We start from the raw sequence: 23,608 nt of genomic DNA, 5'->3' as shown, positions 1-23,608 counted from the left end.
AGTGACATGGGTACATATGAAATCAGACCACTGTAAACATCTCTTTACTAGTTTCCTGCATTAGACACATTGTCTTTATTAAAATGATCATTCACTCCTGCAGTACACGATATTTTGATTTCCTACCTTCTCTGAAATATCACTCTCCTTCTTGAACATTATTTTGCATTCATTGTTCCCACAAATTTCATTTATTTATATGTAATTTGCCCTTTACTTTTTCTAAAGGTCCCACCTACAGTTCTTTTCTCTTTTACAATATTCAATACTTCATTTAATGGCCGCGGTGGTGCAGCGGTTAGCGTTGTCGCCTCACAGCAAGAGGTTCTCCCATTCGATTCTCAACTGGAGCACCTTCTGTGTGGAGTCTGCATGTCCTCCATGCAGTCGAGTGATGCTAAAGACATGCAGGTAGGTGCAAACATGAATGGGCGTGCCTTCTTTGAAGGTTGGGCGTCGGGCTGGCAACTCAGCACCGTACAAATCCACTGCCAATCATGAATGGACCAGAGTTCCGCTGTGGCAACCCCTAACTGGGAAAAGCCGAAAGATTTATGGTTGGTTTAGATTTTGATATGTACTGATTTAATTATTAAAGCATTTGAATTTTTTTGCTATTAGCAGGCATCATTTCTCAAAGGTTAATTTTATCTGTACTGTAATGTATGATTTCAAGACAACTGATTTCTTAGTGTTTCCCTTTTTCAGAAACTGTGATACCTTTTAATTTTAGAAATAGATAAAACATTATCAGCTCTATTAATTTATCTTTGTAAATATTTAGTATAATATTCTGAATTATCATGTAGAAAATTATTTAGTGAACTGTAGAAGTCTTTAAAGAAAACAATGAATTGTTATAAAGATTTACAACTGGTTAAGAACTAACTTGCAGTACATATTTAAATATATTATAGAAAATATCTGCAGATTTCCCACCGAACTAGTAACACAGATACAGTAAAGGTAATTATCTTTGGTATAGATATTCTGTCCCATAATTAGCAGATTGCCCTGTCCTCTGGCAAATAAACAGTATTAGCTTACATTTATATCTGTGACTACTGGTTTCAGAAGTATAAGAAACACATTTGTTTCCACAACACACAGGCTGTAGCTTTCAGAGATGAGTGTAGGAAGTATCTTTAAGCTTCTGCCTACAAAATCAATTACAAGAACCATTCTTTGCTACGTTTGTCAAGTCCTACTATAGGTTTGCAGCCAGAGCCCTGTAAGTCTTAACAAGAGCCAAACAGGATACCTGGCATTGTCAGGCCACAGTTTATAATGGCCAAATTAGGGCTTTAAACCATGTCTATTCTCACATCACTGATGAATTATGTTTCAGAGATTCTGAGATTGCTTCTTGGGTGATGACTAACGCATTAGTGCTGAAAACATTAGGAAGTTTAAAATGGCTGTGGCATGGAGTACAACATTTCTACCACACTCATAGTTCTGAAGCAAGGTTGTCTGCTGTACACAAGTCTAAAAGGAGAATTTCTGTTATGTCAGCTATAACAAGCACAGGTACTTTACTTGTAGCACAGGGTCAATGATAGCAGAATGCAAAAAGAGCAAAAGCAGTCATGACTCAGAAGGAAATACAGGCAGCTAAGGGCAACAATCAGCTTAGATCACAAGTCGTGTTATCTTGAATATTAAACCAGATGAAGAACCAGAAGGAGACTGCTGCTTTGTGGATGTATGACAATCAAGAATTTCCAGACAATATCCCATCAAGCACAGTGATTGTTAGAAAACATGTCCCCCCTTCCCATATTAGAGAGGTCTGCCCTGACTTGTAATATCAAGAAGTCCAGTGCCTCACCATTATAAGTGTTGAAAAGACAGCTTCCTCCTGCAAGAAAGTTAATGTTAATTAATTCAACAGTGAGAGCTGTCACCAGAAAAACTGAGAAATTAAATAAAAGCATAGAGGAACTGCAGAGGAGAATCTTTGTTCTGGAAGATGAAGCCTCTGTGGGAAAGCAGCCCATAAAAATTCTAGAGACTGGCATTGAAATCTTAATGAAAACAGTCGCTGACATGAAAGCATTGTTCAGAAAAAACAATCATTTCAAATAATTCCAGAATAAGTAATTACATAAAATTTGGTTCTGTCTTTTGCCAATTGTAATCCAGACTATGATAAATGGACAACTATACAAAGGGACAACTCAGAAAATGATGCAACTGTTTGTTTCTCCTCCTGTTTGTACTTCAAGACCCTAATATTAAAAATCAAGAAGATATATAGCTGAAGGTTATGTCAGAAGACAATGAGCAGCTTTGCAATGATGGTAACCTTTCAGAGGTGGAACTCTTTTTCTGCCTTCACATGGCATGTATAATGGTTGCTTGCTACTCAGTAATCAGTGACAGACCATTGGATAAATAAATAAGAGAAAACTGCATTTGTGGACTGCATTATGTATATTGACTTTGAAAACGAGTTGGAGTACAGTGTGAATCATCACTATCTTCGACATGACCCTTTCTTTTTCCTCCAGAGGAAAATGGGCAAACGCTAATGAATATATATAAATGATGGAGGTACACAAGAAAAGCGGTGTCACTGGGTGAGTGTTATATAAAACTGGGTATGTCTAGCTTAACTGGAACTGCTGAGGGAGATGAATGACACTTGGTTATATGTATTAAAACATGTAGCTGGCCATAATGTTTTGAAATCAACCTTCAACTTTTAACTGTTAATAAAGCCTCCATTAAAAAGACATGCACAAAACACATTGTCATTACTAGAGTGCTCAGGAAGATTAGCTTGAAAAGGAATCTAATGCGTCACATGTTGAAACTTAATTTGGGGGATACCTTTGAGTCTTTTAAATGTTATGATATGAATTTAATAATACTAGTAGTAATACAACAAATGCTGAAGTATGGGACTTTCATTTTTCAGACTGTTTGAAGCATTTTAAAATAGTGCAGTTAGTGCTGGGTTTGGCAGCAGTTTTAACAGCCTTGACACTAATATTCCAAATTTGTTTCTTTTCTCACCTGGGCCAAGATATATACCATCTCATGAGATGTAAATTGAATGTATTAATACCTGTAACAGGATATGCAGAAAGTACATGCTGTTTTAATTAATTAATTTGGCAACAAAGTAAGATGAAATACTATCAGATCGTCAGTAGGCCTGAATCCAAAAGTCAAAATCTCAGTGTAAGTGACCAGACTAAGTCACTTACACTGAGAGCAAGTCTTTTGAAATCTTGCCTAATAAGAGTTTCAGAGGTTTACTATTGAAATGTCGAACGGCACTACATCGACTGCACTATAGTCGAACACGGGAGTTCAAAAATAGTAATGTCGACGACAAAAAAACAATCTAGGGCTGTGTTTTAACATGGGTCGAAGTAGGGGAGATGTTTGTAGTTCAGAATAATACTGAACACCTACCTCGACCCATGTTAAAACCATTCCTAGATTGTTTTTTTTTACGTCGACATTACTATTTTCGAACTTCCGTGTTTGACTATAGTACAGTTGACGTAGTGTCGTTCGACATTTTAATAGTAAACCGTTTCAGATATATGGTCATTGTCTATAAGGGAACCAAAAATGTAAGGCAGGAACTGTCTACAAATATATTACAGACAGGCCCATGAAAAATTAATAACATTTGGTGTTAAAATATTATGGTACATATGCTGATACACACAGGCACACTCACACACACACACACACACACATATTATATATATATATATATATATATATATATATATATATATATATATATATATATATATATATATAAAATATATATAGGTTTACATGCTGTACAGTGTAGATTACCTTAAATCAGATGATCACTTAAAAATATAGTGCTCCTAGTGATTGTACAAATAATGGAGAAATAAAAAAGGGATAGAAATAGCAACAAAACATATTAAAACAAGCTAGAAATTAATAATACTTGCAAATGCAATTTTTTATATTCTTCTTATTATTATTTTTATAATTAATTAGTTAGTTAGTTTACCAGGATAGTATACTACTCACAACAGACTATTTGCAGGCACTGTCTGAGTAATTGTTATTATTATTTGAATGCATATAAATTATTATACGACAACTGCACTTTGTACTTGTAGCCTGTTATATATATTTACAGCCTCTGCTGTATTTTACTTAACATATAAAAGCTGTTCAGATGTACCTTTTAAGCCTGTGAGCTGTATCAGTATCATACCTTGATGGGACACATGCACAAAATGGCAGACAGAGATTTAGTCACCAAAGTAGTACACAAAGCTCATATCAAAGTGTCAGACACATCAGTATTTTTTTTAATTTGCACACCAAGTTACATTGTGGGCCTTTACAAGATGGGTGAGTACTTACAGCATAGATGATTACAGGAAACAGGATGGGTATTTTGCAAAGGAATGCTTGTAGGACATTTTGAGGTTAAACTCCTTAGATTAATTACTAGCCACTGTAAACAATTGCTATTTAGGATCTTGTATTTTGGATCAAAGGGTTTTTTTACATTCTGTTTTCTTTCTTCCTTTTGCATATGCCAGCATTACCATCTAGAGGTGTTATATCTAGATGTATCAAAAGCTACTAAGCAATTCCAGGTTTTAACTGATAGAATTAGGTCCTGATTATCTGGGAGCCCAAACATGTTCACAACATTGCATCGGTGCTTAGTAGAGTCTATTTAGGAATGATAACATGGCTCGAGCAAAGCAGAGAATGGGGTATCCCAGAAAGGCATTTCTTGCTCTTAAGCTCATATCTAAAACTAAAAGTTAGAATTGCTTGTATATAAAGAATTCTGTAAAAAGCTGATGTACCTAAAAATACTAGTGAAAGGTAGATTGCTTAGGTTTTCACCTCTAGCTAGAGCTGCAACTCTTAATGAGCATCAGTAATTGTTAATGGAACTTTGAATGTAACTGTGATGATATGTGGTAATGCCATCTGTGCCAGGGAGAGTAGGCCAATGCATGTGTAACATATGCCAGTATAGCTAGCTGGAATTTTGTAAAGAATTTTGTCATTTGACTATCACACTGATTTGTACAGATGCTTGTGTTAAAAATGAACTTGTAAAGATGATTCTGTTAAAAATGCATCAACAGTGGGACCTGCTGGGCAAAAAAGAGTTATACATGCATGTCAAACATTATTATTATAACTGATTAAATGTATATGTTTTAACAGAGAATTCTGGAAGGGAAGAGGTTAGTCTCCGTCCATGTAATTTTGAAAATAGGTTGAAAATTAAATGGGTTGGTTTAGGTCATAACGATTTTATCTTACAGGTCTGATTGCAGCCAGAGACAAAATTGTCTGGGAAAATCAGAACAAGGAATCTTACTTTATTGTCCTTAGGGGTCAACTAATTGCTAACCTGTAAGGGTGGACATTTTTAAATTGCTTTATTTCTTTTAGATGCTGCAACAAATCTTAGCAAAGCTCTGACAGTGTATTGTATCAGATTCAGGTGACCAGATTTGATGTCATTCTACAACCAGCACTGGAATGATTTTTTAGATATTATTGAGAGATATGATGAACTCTCGCAACAGTATTTTGTTTTTTGAAACCTGACAGGAAAGATCTCTCACAGATATCTCACACAACCTCACACCTCATCTTGTCTTGTTGTAGTAAGGAACTCAGTACTCATAATCTTGCCTTTATGCAGTAAGTAACTTAACTAGGAAACAGTAATTCTTTAGTCAGTCAGGAAAATATAGTGAGATTAATTAAGTATTTTTTTTGTATCTGTGTGAATCTATCCAACTGTGTTATTTTTATATCTTCTGTGTTTGAAACTCTGGTGTTTATTGTAACTAGATATTCAGTATTTTTGTGTTTTCTAATTGATTATTTATTATTAAACGTTTCTATAGCTTTCATTGTGGCTAGTCTTTTAGAGAATACTTTTAACATCTTAAGGGTACTTATGCTTATCTTAATGACATTATGTCCACTCTTGAAAGCCTTGCTGCATTGGCCAAACTCTAACATTTGTATTAGTATTAATTTTACTCAGTTTAATTGGGTACCCTTGTAAAACCCTCAGAGTAGCTGACTGGTGGCAGTGTAATTACCCTATTCTCTGGGCAGAGGAGGCACAGCTGCTAAATCTGTGCCAGCCTTTCCCAGGTGTGCATGTGTGTGAAAATCAAAAATCTAAGAGTGTGTATCATCTGCTTGGAATAGGGACACAGAGCTCCAAAATGGTCAGTGTGGATTCTTGTTTAGGGCCTGGAGAAAAAGAGAGACAGAAGGAGAGAGAGAGAGCCCAGCCCCAGGTCTGAAGTGTGCTCCTTGTGTGCTCTTAAGGAAAACTGTCCTTGGTGCATAGAGCTGCATCTGAAAATATGGTGTATCCATTTTTGTTCCTAGTGGCTTTCCCTCACTGGTGTCATTGGTGAGGACTGAGGCTCTTTGATTACTGGCCTGGAGTAGGGACCATCACATATGGAGGTGGTGGGATACTAATTGAACTTCATTAGCCTGTGAGCAGTTGTCACTGAAAGTGTGTGTAGTCTCAGCCACCACAAGGTAAACATAAAGAGTTTAATTTTCACAATGGTTTTATTTTTGTTAGTTTAATTTAGTCAGGGAAAGCAGGCAAATATGTCAGCAGAGGATTATGGCAAGCTGGCAAAGAACCAGTTGGCCAAGGTGTGTGACACCAAAAGACAGGTTTATGCCAACCTGACTAAAGATGAAATTATTTCAGTCTCATTCCCAGCTACAACATGGACCAGCAACCAGGAAGACAACCAGTCAAGTGATGTGCAGGTGCAGTCTTCAGAAACAAGACAGTTCACCTTATCCTCAGAGTAATTAAAAACCCATCTGGAGTTACAGACACTTGAACCGGAGGCCAAACATTTGGATTTAGAATCAGCAGAGAGACTGCAGCATTTGGAGGTTGAAGAGAATGAGAGACTGTGATGTTTGGAGGCTGAAGAAAAGGAGAAACAGTACCAACATGAGAGGGAGATGCTGACTCTTCATCAGGTTCATGGAGGTAATAGGGAAGGGGATAACCAGACCCCAGAAGCAATAAAGGTCCATGCATTTCTTCCACAGTTTACAGAGGCTCATCATTTTGATAGTTTTATTCATATATTTGAAAGCGTATGCAAACAGTATAATGTTGACCAAGGGCACAGGGTATGGTCCCTGCCCCCCTTACTCCATGGTAAAGCTTTAACTGCTGTTCCTACATTGTCTGATATGGATAGTTTAAACTATGATAATGTTAAACAATGTTTATTGGACTATTTTAAGTTACCACCTGATGCTTCCAGAAAAAAAGTTTTATGAGCATTGACACAAGGCAGATGAAATTGTATGTGATCGTATTGCTGAGTTAAGCACTTATTTTCATAGGTGGGTGAGTAGGTGTCAGGTCACCACTTTTGAATGGCTAGCAGACCTTTTGGTGAGGAAAAAAGCTTTTAGCATTTTTCCTGAGGACATGAGAATATGGTTGCCAGGCTGGGAGTGTAACTTTGCAGATAATCTGGAGCAAAAAGGGGATCTCTACTCTGTAAGCAGGGCCCCACTGCATAAGAAGGGGATAACCAGTGTTGCACATGGATAGAATGGAACCCATGGTGGGCAGCCTAAACCACCTCAGCAGAATCTACCAGTAATACCAGTAACAGGGGAATCCACTAGTTCAGATACATGGCTAGGATCAAGGATTAGATTTTAAATGTAATGAGAGGGACCATGTAGCATACAAATGTCCACTGAAGTAAAGTGGGGAACAAAATGTGAAGCAGCCAGCAAGTAGGAATAACAACATGCCAGTGTTAAGTTGTCTGGAGACAACAGGGGTACTAAGCTATCACCGGAGTTTATATCTTATCTTAGTGGAGGAAGATAGGCCACTGCTAAGAGAGACGCAGCCTCTGACATAATCATTGTGAAACCTGCAGTGGTTAAAGAGGTGCAGTACTTGCTTGGGCAGTTCACTCCAGTCAGAGCTTTAGGTGGGACCCCATTCCAAATACCTTTAGCCAGGGTTCACCTTGACTAGGAGGGTGGACAAGGATGTCTTGATAGGGAATGATTTTGATAATTCAGTACCCTGTGTGCATGCAGTTACATGCACTCAGGTTTGGAGACAGGCATGTGGGTCTGTCAGCTTGTGGAAGACCCAGACAGACCTGACACCTGAAACTGGGGCTGGTGATATTGCTATTTCAGGGAGGGAACTACCGTGTAGCAATTAATCTGAAAGTAAACCACAGCTGCTGGTAGCTACTGATGTTCCCATGGATAGGGTGACTGAAAGGACAGAGGTGAGTGGTAGTACCCATGCTGACAGTAAGGCACCACTGTGAGAAGATACCAGGCATCTTGTGGAAAGGGACCTGGAAGGATCACAAAGGTAGAGCTGAGGCTCAGCTTTTGGACTCTACATTGCAAGGCTTGAGGGAGGTAATTAAGGAGGCACATGATTCTCAAGGAAAAGGGGAGTCTGTATGCTGGAACAAATGGTTATTGTATAGAGAATGGAACCCTGAGGGAGGGCTAGAGGTTGAGGCAATACAGTAGTTGATAGTGTTCAGAGCCTACCATCTGGCATTTCTAGCCATAGCCCCTGGCATTCCTTTTACAGGTCATATGGATATAAAACATACCAAGAGATTTATTATCTAGAACTTTTATTGACATGGTATTGCAAGAGAGGTAACAGGGTACTGCAGGACCTGTGAGAGGGTAAAAAGGTAGCCAAGGCAAGAGACAAGGTCAAACCTCCTTTGATGCCTTTGCCTGTGATTAAAGAGTCATTTTAGAGGGTAGCTATGGATATTGTGTGGCCTCTGAGTACCCCGAGTCCCACACGGAAGAAGTATATCCTGGTGGTAGTACATTATGCTAGTACATACCCTGAGGAGATGACTTTGTCCTCCATCAAGACAAGATAAGGTGGTAAATGCTTTGTTAGAGATTTTCAGCAGGGTAGGTTTCCCAAGAGAAATGCTGACTGACAGAGGTGCTACTTTCATGTCAGACCTGCTGGCTTGTCTGTGGAAGCATTGTGGGTTGAAGCACCTAAAGGCCACCCCTACCACCCCCAGAATAATAGTCTTGTGGAGAGGTTAAACTCTACACTAAAGGCCATGCTACAGGTATTTAAAGACCAGTTTAAGAGAGAGAGTGGGACAAATATTTGCCCCATCTCTGTTTGGATACAGATAGGTACCCCAGGAATTCACAGGATTTTCACACTTTGAGTTGCTGCATGGGAATTGGGTAAGGGGGCATTTAGACTTGATTCTTGGTAAGTGAGAGGGTGAGTGTGAATTCCACTAGAAGGCTGTTGTGGCATATGAGATAAACTTCAGGAAAAGGCTTATCAAGCTCATGGGCTTGGCCCAGGAGAACCTGTCAGGAGCCCAACAGCAGATAAAGATCTGATATGACAGGAATCCTTGAGCCTGACAGTATGCTGTGGAACAGCAGGTTATAATGCTCATTCCTGTCTGACATAATAAGCTGAAGGAAGCTTGGATGGGACCCTTAGAAGTGGTAAGGAAACTCAGTGATGTTAATTACATGGTAAACCTACCAGGCTGGAGGCAGGGGCACAACCTGTACCATATTGACATGATGAAGCCTTACTATGTTAGAGAGGCCCTGGTTCTGACTATTTGCAGTGGATAGCAGGAGGAGTCTGAGGGGGATCAGGTGACAGAGCTCCTCAGTGAGCCTCAGACTGAAACCGCAGTGGAATGGGTAGCAATGTCCCAGAAGCCATACCCTACTTAAGTCTGAGAAATCCGAGCAGTATTTCAGGCGTTTGGGGGCATGTTCACAGGGAAACTTGGGTGCACCCACCTAGTGCAGTACTGTAGTGGAGTCAACAATGCCAATGCAGGTGGGGTCTCAAGACAGGGTATAAGGTAATGTTTTCCCAGACAATCCCATTTCTCTCAAGCAACTTTTTTTCTAGGGTCACTTTAAAAACTAGCTTGAGTCTTCAAAGGGGAGAGATGTGATGATAGGACATAGTGCCATCTGTGCCAGGGAGAGTACGGCAGTGCATGTGTAACATATGCCAGCATAGCTAGTTGAAGTTTTGTAAAGAATTTTATGTCATTTGACTAGCACACTGATTTGTTAAGATGCTTGTGTTAAAAATGTATTTGTAAATTTGCTTGTGTTAAAAATGAATCAACAGTAGGTCTTGCTGGACAGAAAAGAAGCTATACATGTATGTCAGACAGTATTATTATAACTGACTAAATGTAGGAAAGAGGTTAATCTCAGTCTAGTTAATTTTGAAAAATAAGTTCAAATTAAATGGGTTGGTTTAGGCCATAAAGAGTTTATCTTACAGGTCTGGTTGTAGCCAGAGACACAAATATCTGGGAAAACCAGGACTAGGAATCTTACTGTATTGTCCTTAGAGGTGAACTAATTCCTATCCTGGAAGGGTGAAAGTTTTTGAAATAATTTTATTGCTTTTAGATGCTGCAACAGATCTTAGCAAGCTCGGACAGTGTATTGTACCAGAGTCAGGTGACTATATGTGATGTCATTCTATAACCAACACTGGAATTATATTATTTTAGATATTAGTGAGAGATATGATGGAACTCTGATAGCCGCACTTTGATTTTCAGAATCTAACAGGAAAGATCTGTCACAGATACCTTACACAACATCACACCTCATCTTACTTGCTGTAGTAAACAACTCAAGACTTATTATCTTGACTTGCTGTGGTAAGTAACTTAACTAGGCAACAGCAATTCTTTAGTCAGTGAGGAAAATATAGTGAGATTAGTTAAGTTTTATTTTCTGCATCTGTATGAATCTAGCCAACTGTGCTACTTTTATATCTCCTGTGGTTGAATCTCTGGTATTTATTGTAACTAGATATTCAGTATTCTCATATTTTCTATTTTACTATTTATTATTAAATATTGCTATACCTCACATTGTGGATAGTCTTTTAGAGAATACTTTTAACATCTTAAGAGTACTTATGCTTATTGTAATGACAATGTGGCTGCTTTTGAAAGCCTTGTTGCATTGGTCACACTCTACCATTTGTCTTAGTATTAATTTTACTCAGTATAATTGGATATCCATGTAAGTGCCTTAGAGTATCTGACTGATGACAGGGTAATTACTTTATAGTCTTGGCAGAGAGGGCACAGATGTGTCATCTGTGACAGCCTTCCCCAGATGTTTTTTTGAGTGTGTGTGTGTGTGTGTGTGTGTGTGTGTGTGTGTGTGTGTGTGTGTGTGTGTGTGTGTGTGTGTGTGTGTGTGTGAATCAAATATCCAAGAGTGTATGTCAGCTGCTTGGAACAGGGGCACAGAGCTCCAAACTGTTCAGAATGGAGTCTTGTTTGGAGCCTGGAGAGAGACAGAGAGAGAGAGAGAGAGAGAGAGTCCAGCCCCAGGTCTGGAGTGTGCTCCCTATGTGCTTATAATTGAAATTGTGCTTGGTCCAGAGACCTGCATCTGAAAATACTATGTGTATTCATTTATGTTCCTAGGGGCCATCCCTCACTGGTGTCAGTGGTGAGGATTGTGGTTCCTTGATTACTAGTCCAGAGTAGGGACTGTCACAGTGAGCATGACAAGGTACACAACTAATGAAGAGGGCAGAATCATTATTACAGAAAGAAACACATTTTGGATCACCAAATAAGTAAAAATAGAGTATTTTATGTCCCTTTTCAAATCAATCCAATTCTTATTTTCTATGCCAGCTAGTCCATAAACCTGACCAGTAAAATAATCAACTTTTACTTCTGGTCAAGGAGTGGATTATGATTCATAGCCAAAGAAAGGATAAATGCAATATTGAAGCTGATTAAGATTATTCCAAATGTAATAATCTGAAACAGGTAATTCAAACTTATGATTTGCCAAATTTAATACTCACAAGAGCTCACAAGAAATTAAACAGAAGGTAAGAGCCTATAACGTTCTCCAGTGCTCTATTGTAACCCCTATCCATTAAAATAGACTGGTCACAATCACTTTTTAATAGGTAACACCACAGTGAAATGATTTTAGATGATGTTGGGGTTAATTACAAGACAGAGCAACTGCTCAGTTGGTGCAGGACATATCCTGTTGAGGATTAGATGCATTACTGTATGAAATAAGCTACACTCAAGGCTACTTTACAATTATAACTGATCAGCCTTGCCTCTTTTAGAAACATACCTTGTCATAAAAGAGACCTCATACATAGAGAACAAAATGATCTCACTAGCTGGAGAACTCAAAGTGTGATTTCATTGGAGTAATCTGAATAATGTTAACAATATGAAAGTAAAACTGATGACCATCCACACAACGCACTTGTTATATCAGAAGCAGCAGATGTGCGCTTAATATACAAACTGGGGAACAAATGCCTACCAAACTGTGTGAAAACATCCTCAAAGCAGAGAAGTCCAAAAACGTCAGCTTTCAAATCAACAAAAACATGCATGCAATTACAAAACTAGGCCATATTCTCAAAAGAGATTCATAGAAACCTACAAACTCATTTACATGTATATGAATCCAGCAATCATGCACAAGTCCATTTACGGATACATGAACAATTTTTAAAGGACCTTGTCTAAACTTAAAAGAAAAACTAGACCAGGATATAATGTTAGCTGATATGCTGGATACCAACAACCAAGCTTAATCTCACCAAAGGTCCAGAAAGAATTAAGACACCCCTTTTTAACAAACATAAGCATATGATAGTCCCTGCACTGGTTTGATTATGTAATTATATAAGAAAACATGAGCTCCATGATCCATAATAATGATAAAAGAGGTGTACTTTGAAACATCTAATTTCATAACATTGAGACCAGAACATCTAAAACCCAAAACATCTAAAACCCATAACATTGAATTTCATAACATCTAACACTACAAATCACAAGAAAATAACATCCCCTCCACATATAACGACACCAAACTACCAAACACACATTTTACTACATTTCTACAGGGGTGCACACCCCATAAATTAAATATACCAACTCCAAGATCACACTACAATGGGAAAAAGTTAATTTACTAACCCCATTCTATCAAGCCCCCCTGCAGAAACATAGTAAAAAGTGTGTTTGGTAGTTTGGTGTCATTATATGTCGTTATATATGGAGGGGATGTTATTTTCATGTGATTTGTACTGTTAGTCAAATGCACATGCCACATATCACACCTCTATTCAAAGCCTATAACTTTCCTATTTTGTTTATCAACACTGTTTCTTATCTTTACATACTGGACTGATTCTGTGTTCTTTTCAACAGTTAACTTTCATTGCCTATATAAACTGTTACTAGCATTAGGAAATGCTGGCTGCTTTGCTTTGACTATCTTTTAAATCTGTCTGCTGAAATCCTATTCTACTCCATCCCAAAGCACCATCACATGACAGGCAATGGGTAAACTGGGATTGGGGTGCATATACATGGTTTTGCAAGTGACATTTGCATGTATTCTGAAAATCCCTTCGTCCCACAAATTCCCCTGGTCTAAAGTATCAGGCATTACAGTTTAGTATCAAATTATAGACAAAATTTAATAAATGTATATTATGTCCTTTATATATTAAGTCTCTTAAAATAAGCTTACAGTTTATTAATCAACTTTCACAGGAAGACATCTGAGTTTCCCTTGCAAATCTGAAATATCTCATTATCACCTACATCTTAAGCAGCAAACTACTTTTAACTGTCAACTCATCCCAGTTAGTAGAGAATGTCAAAAAAGATATATTAAAATGGTCAAAGTTAAAATTCAGTCTAATTAACTGAATAACAATTATCAAAATAAACATATTTAATAGATTTTTCTTTATTATAAACAACTTAATTACTCATATCCCTTATAAAACATTTAAGCAAATCAGCACTCATATTATGAGCTTTGAATGGAATTACAAAAGGGGCAGCCATAATCAAGAGGACTTATCCTGCCCCACGGAGAAAGCAACCTAAAGGTCCATTATCAGATAAGCAGAAGAGTCATGTAACTAATGCTAGCTGTTAACTATGTTAAGAACATACAACAGTTAGCCCTATCCTAGGTACGCATGCTTCTGTATGATAGACATTTGAAGATTAATCCTATTTTGGAAAGAAGTGGGCATGTATCCATTACCTACCACTTGTACTCATTAATCAAGCAGAGGCTGCAGTAAGGCTGATGTTTACTGTTCCAGGTAAGTAAGGAATTTCTGTTACAACAACAGATCTTTAATTGCCTAAAATAATAATCAACAATTAAATGACCATGTCAACACAATTCAGTAATTTAAAAAATAAGGTGACCAGTGTATTTTTTTTCAGAAATGACAAGTTACTAGCACCAAGTACCCCAACCAGGACATTGGGTTTAAAAAACTCTAATAATCAACTAATGCTATATCAGTGTGGAACAGTTATTTTTAAATGCAGTCTGTTTGATCTGTTGTTCTCACCAAGCCAAAAATATTAATCTTTTGAAGAAATGTTTGCTCTAGCCCATATCCAAGAAAAAAATCTCTAATGTATACAATGATATTGTTAAACATATGGACAAATTCCTCACCCTGACATTCAAAATTTAAGAGAAGCTCTTGGGAGACAATATCAGTAGCCTGTGTTAAGTCCTATGAATATACAGTTTATGATCAGTGTTTTAAAATACCTGTCAGACCAGTTTCATCTGAGTTAGCTCTATCCCCTTTGTCAGATATACGCAAAATAAACACAGCAAACTTAAAATATATCCTTTGGTTTGTTGCATATGGTGCAAGATGTTTCCAGCTGTTATTAAACTCAAAATAGTAAATGACAAATCATCATGGCCCACTGGTCTTATTTATATTAAAACTGGTAACACTATATTGGACAATTTTATTATGCTGATGATTTAATTAAATACTATGTGATCAAGAACTGGTTCATTAGAGATAAGCTTACTTACTATAAATGTATAAAATTTGCAAAACCATACTTCCATCAGCAAAGTTTGAAATTCTAAAAGTATATAGCAAAGTGATCTAAACTATGGGACATACTCGTTAACATCATGGTCAAGCCAAAATAGTTTATAGAAGCCAATTCTCTACAGGTGAACACCATGTTACGAATTAACATCCAGACAGTAGTGAATGGTTGACCATGCTTTAGATGATCAAACAGGTTCATAAAATAATTTAAAACACTACCTCTCTGTTTTGTATGGTTTTCTGAAAACATCCTACCATTGTGCCTAAATAACTGGAATATAATTTGGTTGTGAACCTTTAATAAAAGTTGCTTGTGTTTTTATCATACTGAGTTACCCCTTACTGGTGCATTAGTGACCTTTTTTGCAACATGTTTACAGTTTTAAGTTTGTGAGGTTTACATTTTAAGGTCTAGATTATTGTTTTCATTGAACAAATAGAATCCAGCTTTGTAATAGCAATTAGGAATAATGAAATGGTCCATAAGGTCTGTAGCTGGATATAATTTGGATCTGATATGCTTATAAATGTCAGGAATTACTATTTAAATGATTTTACAGTTGTTTTCTGTGCTTTTGTACAAGAAATTAAGAATTTGCTATACTAAGCAGCAATCACAATAGCTCAACAGTAATTATTTGTATAAACACACATAAAAATGCCTTAAACATCTGTGTTTGGACAGTCTTTGGATTTGATATGCCAATAAATGCCAAACATTATAGTTTAAATGATTGTATTGTGTTTCTGTGTTTTTGTACAAGAAATTAAGAATTCTGTGTATTAATCAGCAGGCACAATAGATTGACAGTAATTATTGTTTGTATAAACACACATTAACATGCTTTAAACTGATATCTACATTTTTACATTAGCACCTTTAGCCAAAACTAATGAAATACTAAGACAATATACAAGTTAAAAAGAGTACTAGAAGGAATCTCTGTGGTATAACAAATTACATTTAATGTAACAAAAGTCTCCATGGGTCAGTCACGGAAACTGTCATATTCATCATCAAAAAACCTACCAATATAACATTATCAAATGCACATTAATAATTCTGAGCTAGTAAAACTGATGATGTTTTTATTTTTATCATAATTTCTAAAAGACATTTTTGAGTTAAAATTTGCATTTTGTTGTTAAATCTAACCTTGTTTTAACCTTTTTAAACCAAAGCAAATAAACAAAAACATCTTTCTTACCAACCAATACTGAATTCAACATGAGCATCAAAGAATCCAACAACAGGGGCTGTGGCTGCTTTCCATCCCTGTATCCTGGCTCGAATCAATCCTTCACGCTTATTATTGCGTACTATTTTCACTAAGCCTGGGTACCGTTTACTGACATACTGGTCAAGGTTAAATTTCAGCTCCACTGAAAGACAAAAGAAGAACAAAAAGACTTTTCCAGATATCTGTCACACAAGTATTACTTAAGTCACAGTAAACATGCTTTATTTAAATTAATATTTGGTGTAGAAAGATTTCTGGAAATAAATGCTTACTATGAAAGAAAACCATCAGGACTGAGTTATTAGTACATGCATCCAGACAAATTAATCTGATGTCAAACTCTCATGTACTTATATTAGCCACTTGCATATTTAAAAATCCACAAATGTTCTATTGTCCACAAATAACAGCTAACTGGCTGCCACTTTCAAATATACATACACTTTTCAATTGAAAAATGATTGCCTCCATTATTTATTTACTTTACCAAAAATATTTCCTCTGTTATTTATTGATTTTACAATAAGTAAATGTAATCCTTTTTCAGTAACATCTAGTTACATCAACAAATAAGCAATGGTTCTGATATGTTCAAGGTTAAATAAAAACAATAAAAAAACAGTAATAAATCTTCAGTCATCAAAAAAGGAGCATTTCCACCTTCATCCTAAAAATAGCTACGTGCAAATAGTGCAGCATCTAGGATACAATGATGATTTTGTTAAGGTTATATAGCTACAGAGTAGCATTATATTTCAATTCAGAAAATAGATAAGATGTGAGCCTTGATGAAAAGTGTCTTTAGAGAGTGCATTTCATGTATAATGGTCGGATCCAGGTTCTAAATTCTGCAACCTAGAATGGAAAAGAAATTGCTAGTGCATGACAGTGATGCCTAGGGATGAGAACATGTGTCGGAGCTTCATGCTATATGACTCACATTCATAAAGATGCCCAGACTAGGATACCAAATCAAAACTCAGTTTGATCACTGAGTAATATGGTAGTATACGTGCCTGTTACTTAGCATTATGTGCAGCATCCATGAAGGAGTACAGAGCAGTAATGTTCTATTTGCAGCACTGCTCTTTTCAAACCTGCAAGATCAGTGTCTTTCAAATCTTGCTAACAATGGCTGGAAAAGGCATTTCCTAAAGTCTGGACAATAGCAGAGATATGGATCTAAAGGATTCAAACTATTTTTTTATTGTCAGAATTAGGGATAAGTATGGTAAAGGAAGGCAACTTGTGGTCTGCACAATTTCTAGTTTCAAGACAAATAGTAATGATCTGATGCAGAGATGTGCTAATGAAGGTGTTGCATCCATACACAAATTTGGGAAAAATGTCTGCCTGACCAAGGCTGACCACAGTACTGATAACTTTAAGCCATGAGTTAACTTGACAAAAAATACTTTTTATAAGACAAGAACATGATCAGCTCAAAAGTTCACTCAAGTGGGTTATACACTGACACTGAAGAACAAAAGTGATTGGTTGGCTTAATTGGAAAGTGTAAACAAAGGCAGTAAATTCGTCTTCAGGTAAAGCTGCATATTTCTCTCCAGAGAAGTTGTTCTAAAAAGGATGGGGACAGGATGAAGAAGGGAACCGACAAAGATTGTAGGGACTAACTTATCCTGGAGTTCTAAAAGTACTTTTTTAAGCACATAGGATTGTGGACTCAGGAAATTACTACCAAAAATGTGTAGTAGAGAGGGAATCCACAAAGATATACAAGAGGGAACAAGGCATATAGGAAATGAATAAAAAATCTAGTCCATTTTATTAAGGACAATTTCATTGAGTAGAAGAACTTGTTCAAATCTTTCCCTTCCTCAAAAGTACTATTTCCTAGTAATGGTACATTTAAGTAAGGGAACGGGGGGAGGAAATCCCCACATAGAAGTGAAAAATGACAGTTTCCCCTAAAAATCCCTGTTTTGCTGTATGTTACAGGGTAAAGTTTCAGTAGTTGTCCTAAAGAAATTGCCTTTGAGATAGCAGACTATATTGAAAACAAATAAAAAATTAATGAGTCCTGAATATAACACAGGAAAAATTACAGTCTGGTTAAAAACAAGAGTTAATCCAGCTTTGTCAATTATATGCTCAGATTCTCTGATGCATTTATTTGAAAAGACAGAAAAGCATTTGAAGGTTTAAGAGCCTCAGAATGAAGAAGAAAAATAATTAGTTCAATTGTCATAACATTGGAAGTTTACATTTTTAGAAGGAAAATTGTTTCTCAAAAGGTATCTGTTAACAACATACAGTAGAAGCCATACTGACTATCAGTATGTGAGAAAATGAGGCTTACTCCTTTGTAATACAGATCAGTAACCCTAGATACCATTTCAAGACATGAAACCAATTTGCCAAGGGCTGCTAACTATGTAAAAGGTATAACACACACACACACACACACACACACACACACACACACACACACACACACACACACACACACACAAACACTCATATATATATATATATATATATATATATATATATATATATATATATATATATATATATGTGTGTGTGTGTCTGTGTGTGTGTGTGTGTGTGTGTGTGTTTATAGGTTCATAGGTGTGTACTAGGCTAATAGACCTGGGGCCTTTACAAGACTAGCCCATAGGATTACCCTGGCATCGTGCCACCTGATGTTAGTTCCCAGTGCCTCTGTCAAGTAAAGCCACTGGAGTGATCCTCAGGGTGAACTTTCTATTTCCCATCCACTCATCAAGATTTCTCTTGAAGAGGGACAGTGAGTTGCTCTGCTTGACATGTATGGGAAGTCTATTCCATAGCATGGGCAGTCTCTGGGTTATGAACCTGTCCCTCCAGCATGTTCTATTGATTGTGGTAATGAGGGTGAGGTCTCTGGAGCATGTGGTGCGGAGCGATTGGGATTTCTTTAGCTGTAGTATTTCTAACAGAGCTGGGTCAGACATGGCTTTGTAAGCCAAGCATAGATCATCACTAAGTAGACGATATGAGACAGAGAATAGTTGGAGTTTTTTTAGTCTGTCCATATAGTACAAATGTTTAAGGCCTAGGATCGTCTTTGTGATTTACTTTTGCAGCATCTCCAGTTGTTGCAGGTGTTTAGTGAGGTATGTGCCAAATGGGGCATTGTACTCAATGATTGGCCTAATGAGGGAAGAGTAGAGGGAGACAATGGCCTCTTTCTTCCTGGATGCAAATCCCTTAGTAATGAGATGTGCCACATAGAAGGACTTTATGACCACAGTGGCAATGAGTTGGTCAAAAGAGCGGTTGCTGTCAACATGTGTTTCTAGATCTCTTATAATGCCTTCTGTGTTCAGTGGGCTACCAGCAATGTGGTAATTCATGGGAATTGGGTTTTTCAGAAAGGGGATGATGACACATTTTTTGGTATTGAGCTTAAGGCCATGGTTCTGACACCAGTCGTTGGTCTCAGTGAGGCCTTTCTGTAGGATGTCAATATCACTCAGGGAATTAATAATAGATCCCAGCTTGCAATCGTCTGTGAACTTTGCCAACCAAAGTCCCTTTGTGTTGGCCTGCTGGACTTCAGAGAAATATATACCAAACAGGAGAGGACCCAGGACCGAACCCTGTGGGACTCCACTCGTGACTAGTTGGCAGTCTGACTTGGAGTCAGTTACTTTCACACTGTGGGTTCTACTTGTGAGCCACCAGTTTACAACCCACCTAGTGATATAGGGGATGATTCCTAGCTTAGTGAGTTTTTCTATGATTCCTGAGTGGGGAATGGTATCAAAGGCCTTGGCCAGATCAAGGTAGGCTGCATGAACGACCTTGCCTTCATCCACAGCTCTGGTGACTGACTCAAAGAAGTTGACCAAGTTGAGCAGGCATGATCTACCCTTCACAAAACCAAACTGTGTGGGATCCAGAGTTTGGATATTCCCTATATCCTTGATTATTAGCTCCATGATGAGGCATTCCATAGCTTTGCATATCAGACTCATCAGGCTAATGGGCGATAGTTCCCAGGGTCTGTAGTTGCTCCTCCTTTGTGGAGAGAGGTGACTGCAGCAGTGCGCCATTTGGTAGGGGCAAAGTCTGAGGTGTGGCTGTGATTGAACAGGGCACACAGGAGAGGTGCCAGTTCACTCTGTAGTTCATGTACAACACAGCCAGGGCTATTGTCAGGTCCCACAGGAGCTGTATTCTTGGCCTTGGACAGTGCTGTTTTAACCTGTGCAGCAGTAATACTGGGTGCCTGGCAATCTACTACTATTGTGATTGGTTTCTTGGGGGGGAGGGGTAAAGTTGGCACTGAATCTGTTGACCAGTATATTGGCAATATTTGTTGGCTTGGTATAGGAGGTATCATTGAGCAGTAGCTCGGAGCAAATCTAGGTATGGCCATGGAGATTCTTTACATAACTATAGAAGGCCTTGTGGTTGTCTTTACTATCTGCTGCAATTCTGTTTTTATAGCTAGCTTTAGAGGATTTGATGAGGGATCTCAACTTTTTGTTGAGGTTGATAAGGAAGTTTTTCCAGTCTTGGAACTTCACCTTCTTCTGCATCAGTTTCCTCCTTCTGTTGTAGAATTTATTTATGGCAGGGAACCACCAGATTGTCTTCCTTTTTTTTGGAGGAGAGCGTCTTGGTTCTGTTGGGTATGGTGACATCCATGCATTTGTGTATGTGCTCGTACAGTGCACTGGTGTATGATTCGGTGGTCTTGCAACTGATCTCCATTTGCATGGGTGCTGTGAAGTTAGCCTCCGCTGTTTTTAGGAGCCCAAAGTTAGCTTTGGAGAAGTTTTTCATGGTGGTTAACTTTGAGGGGGGCGGGGGTGGGTGGGATGTGGATTTCCAAGGTGATTAGCTTGTGGTTGGATCTAACCATGGAGGAGTTTACTACTGGTGTAGAGCAATGGTCGCCCATGTTAGTAATGACCAGTTCAAGGATGTTGCTACTTCTAGTGGGGGTAAGAACGAGCTGGTCCAGGGCATTAGAATTAATGAATTCCAAGAAACATTGGGCTAGTATATTGGTACATGAATAGTTTTCCCAGTTAATGTTGGGGTAGTTGAAGTCACCCAGTATGAGAGTGTTAGGTTGCACTCTAATATTCTCCAGGGTGCTTAGGAATGCGGAGTGTGAGTCTTGGGACATGGTTGGGGACCTATAGCAGGCTATGACCTGAATCACTGTCTTACCCAATGTTAGCTGCACCTCAAGTATCTCAGATGCATTATGTTGGGCTACAAGGTGTACGCGTCCTTTATGAATATGGAAACACCACTGCCTTTGGAGCTTCGGTCCAAGTTCTGGGACTGAAAGGTGTGAAATGAGTTATAGCCTGGTAGTGCAGGAGTGCATTCTGCTGCCTTGAACCAGGTCTCGGTTACAGCACAAATGTCAATGTTCTCTTTTTTAAGAAGTGCTTCGAGCAAGTACATTTTGTGATTTAGACTTCTAGCATTGAGCAGCATGACCCTTAGACTGCATTTGTTTGTAAATGTTATGGTGGTAATTTGGCTTTCTAACACTGCCTAAAAAAGCAATACAGGGGTGACAAGAGCCTTGGCCAGTATCCAGAAGCCCAGGGGTGACAGATGCAAGTCATCTCTGGCAAACCATCGAGGTCTGTCAATCTTGTCACCCAGGGTAGACAGATACTGCATCCCCTTAGAATGACACAAGGAACATAGCTAGTTGTCAAAAACAATCACTTTCTGCTTGTACTGTGGTATCATTCTGGGTGATGGTAGGATGCTGCTCAGGGCTAGGGTCAAACCCGTCTAGGCTACATAATCCGAGAGCTCCTTCATGTCTCTTTTTATGTAGTCCAGGGAGGTACGTCTCAGGTCATTCACACCCACACATACAATGACAGAGTCATATCTGTACCTGTTGTTGAGGGGCCTGAGTGAGTGTGTTATGTGGTGAATCATGGTGCCTGACAGGCAGCTGACTGTTACTTTCTCCTTATTCAGCCTAGTGAGTGGGACATCAGTGTGCCTCACTATCACGTCACATATGACTAGTGTTTTGGGCATACTGTTTTGCCTTATGGGCTTTGGTTGAGTGACACGCTGTTTAGGAGAGTTATGATTAGTGTTGTATTGTGGTGGTTGAGTGCATTTCTGCATTGGTTTTATTAAGAGCCACTGTGAAGGTGCATGTGAGGTTTGTGTTTTAATGTGAAGGCAGTGCCGGTGTGTGTTCTGGAGGGTTATGTGTTCCATGTGGTGTGGTGCAAGTGTTGACCTTCTCCTCTTCACCAGCTATTCCAGTTTTGGCTGGAGAGTGCGTGGCAAATCTGTATCTGGACTATACTAGTTATCCAATAAACTACAATTTCTGGGCCAGAAACTACTCCTCTTGTGGAAGATAGGCTACCTAGTGCTTACCACTCCACTGATAAGCTAGAGGGCTTCCGTCCTACACAGATAGGCTTGGTGGGCTCAGAAGCTTACATACAGTCCTAGATACAGCAAATCTGTATCTGGACTAGACTAGTTACAGGAAAGGTGGGAAAAGCACAAAAGCGAGCTTTTAAACCAGAAAGTTGAAAGAGATAGAAAAACTGCCCAAACAGCCAATATACTACAATTTCTGGGCCAGAAACCACTCCTCTTCTGGCAGATAAAGTAAGTGCTTATCACTCTCACTGATAAGCTATTAGGCTTCCCTCTAATACAGAAAGGTTTGGGTGGCTCAGAAGCCTACAAATAGTCCTGGATACAGCAAAATCTGTATCTGGACTAGACTAGTTACAGGAAAGGCAGGAAACAAGCTTAGAATTAAACGGAAAGGGAGAAAGGATGAGCAGATGATAATATAAGGTTTAGAAACTAAGTGGGTTGCCTTCTTAAATGCTCTCTCTGTATTAGGTAGAATGAGCTAATGATACTAGACTGGGAGAAGTGTCCCAGATCAAATTTACAGTAGGGGCAGGCAACTGCAAAGCCACTAAGTATAAGAACAGGATACCAATTGAGAGGGAGGGTAGGAAACGAAATCAGTTATATGATACACTCCTTGGCAGGAAATCAGAGCAAACAAACACAAACAGATGTTTAACAAATGGAGAACATTTCCAATTAATACCTCACACACAGTGAAACTAACTAGAAAAGATTTACAAACAGTGTGACAGCAAAAATCCTTATTTATCAGGCTCTTTGAGGCAGAGAATTTTAATACAACCATGCAGATTAGTTTATAACTATAAAATACAGTAAAAAGTATGCAGCCGACAATAAAAGTGCTATAAATATCTGTAATAAGTAATAACTAGTAAAAATAAGCAAACAGGATACTTGATGTTATATATCATAGATCAGAGTTTTGCTCAGTGCCCTTCCTCTGATCAGCTCTGTGTGAAATGATAGAAAC

The 23,608-nt window shown here is 38.2% G+C and overlaps 1 protein-coding gene across 1 annotated transcript in view; it reads right to left on the bottom strand.

The window, feature by feature from the left end:
- GALNT9 (polypeptide N-acetylgalactosaminyltransferase 9) overlaps window positions 1-23,608 on the bottom strand; it is a 2,692,403-nt gene that overhangs the window by 1,665,783 nt on the left and 1,003,012 nt on the right. The window contains exon 4 of the mRNA XM_044065518.1: window positions 16,201-16,375. Coding sequence (XP_043921453.1) covers window positions 16,201-16,375 — 175 coding nt within the window. The remainder of the gene's footprint in view (window positions 1-16,200; window positions 16,376-23,608) is intronic.

This window comes from Protopterus annectens, chromosome 1.part0, assembly GCF_019279795.1.
Source record: "Protopterus annectens isolate FY-2018-M chromosome 1.part0, PAN1.0, whole genome shotgun sequence".
NCBI lineage: Eukaryota > Metazoa > Chordata > Ceratodontiformes > Protopteridae > Protopterus > Protopterus annectens.
The sequence above is the reverse complement of the archived record's forward strand: the minus strand, read 5'-3'. Positions and strand labels throughout refer to the sequence as shown.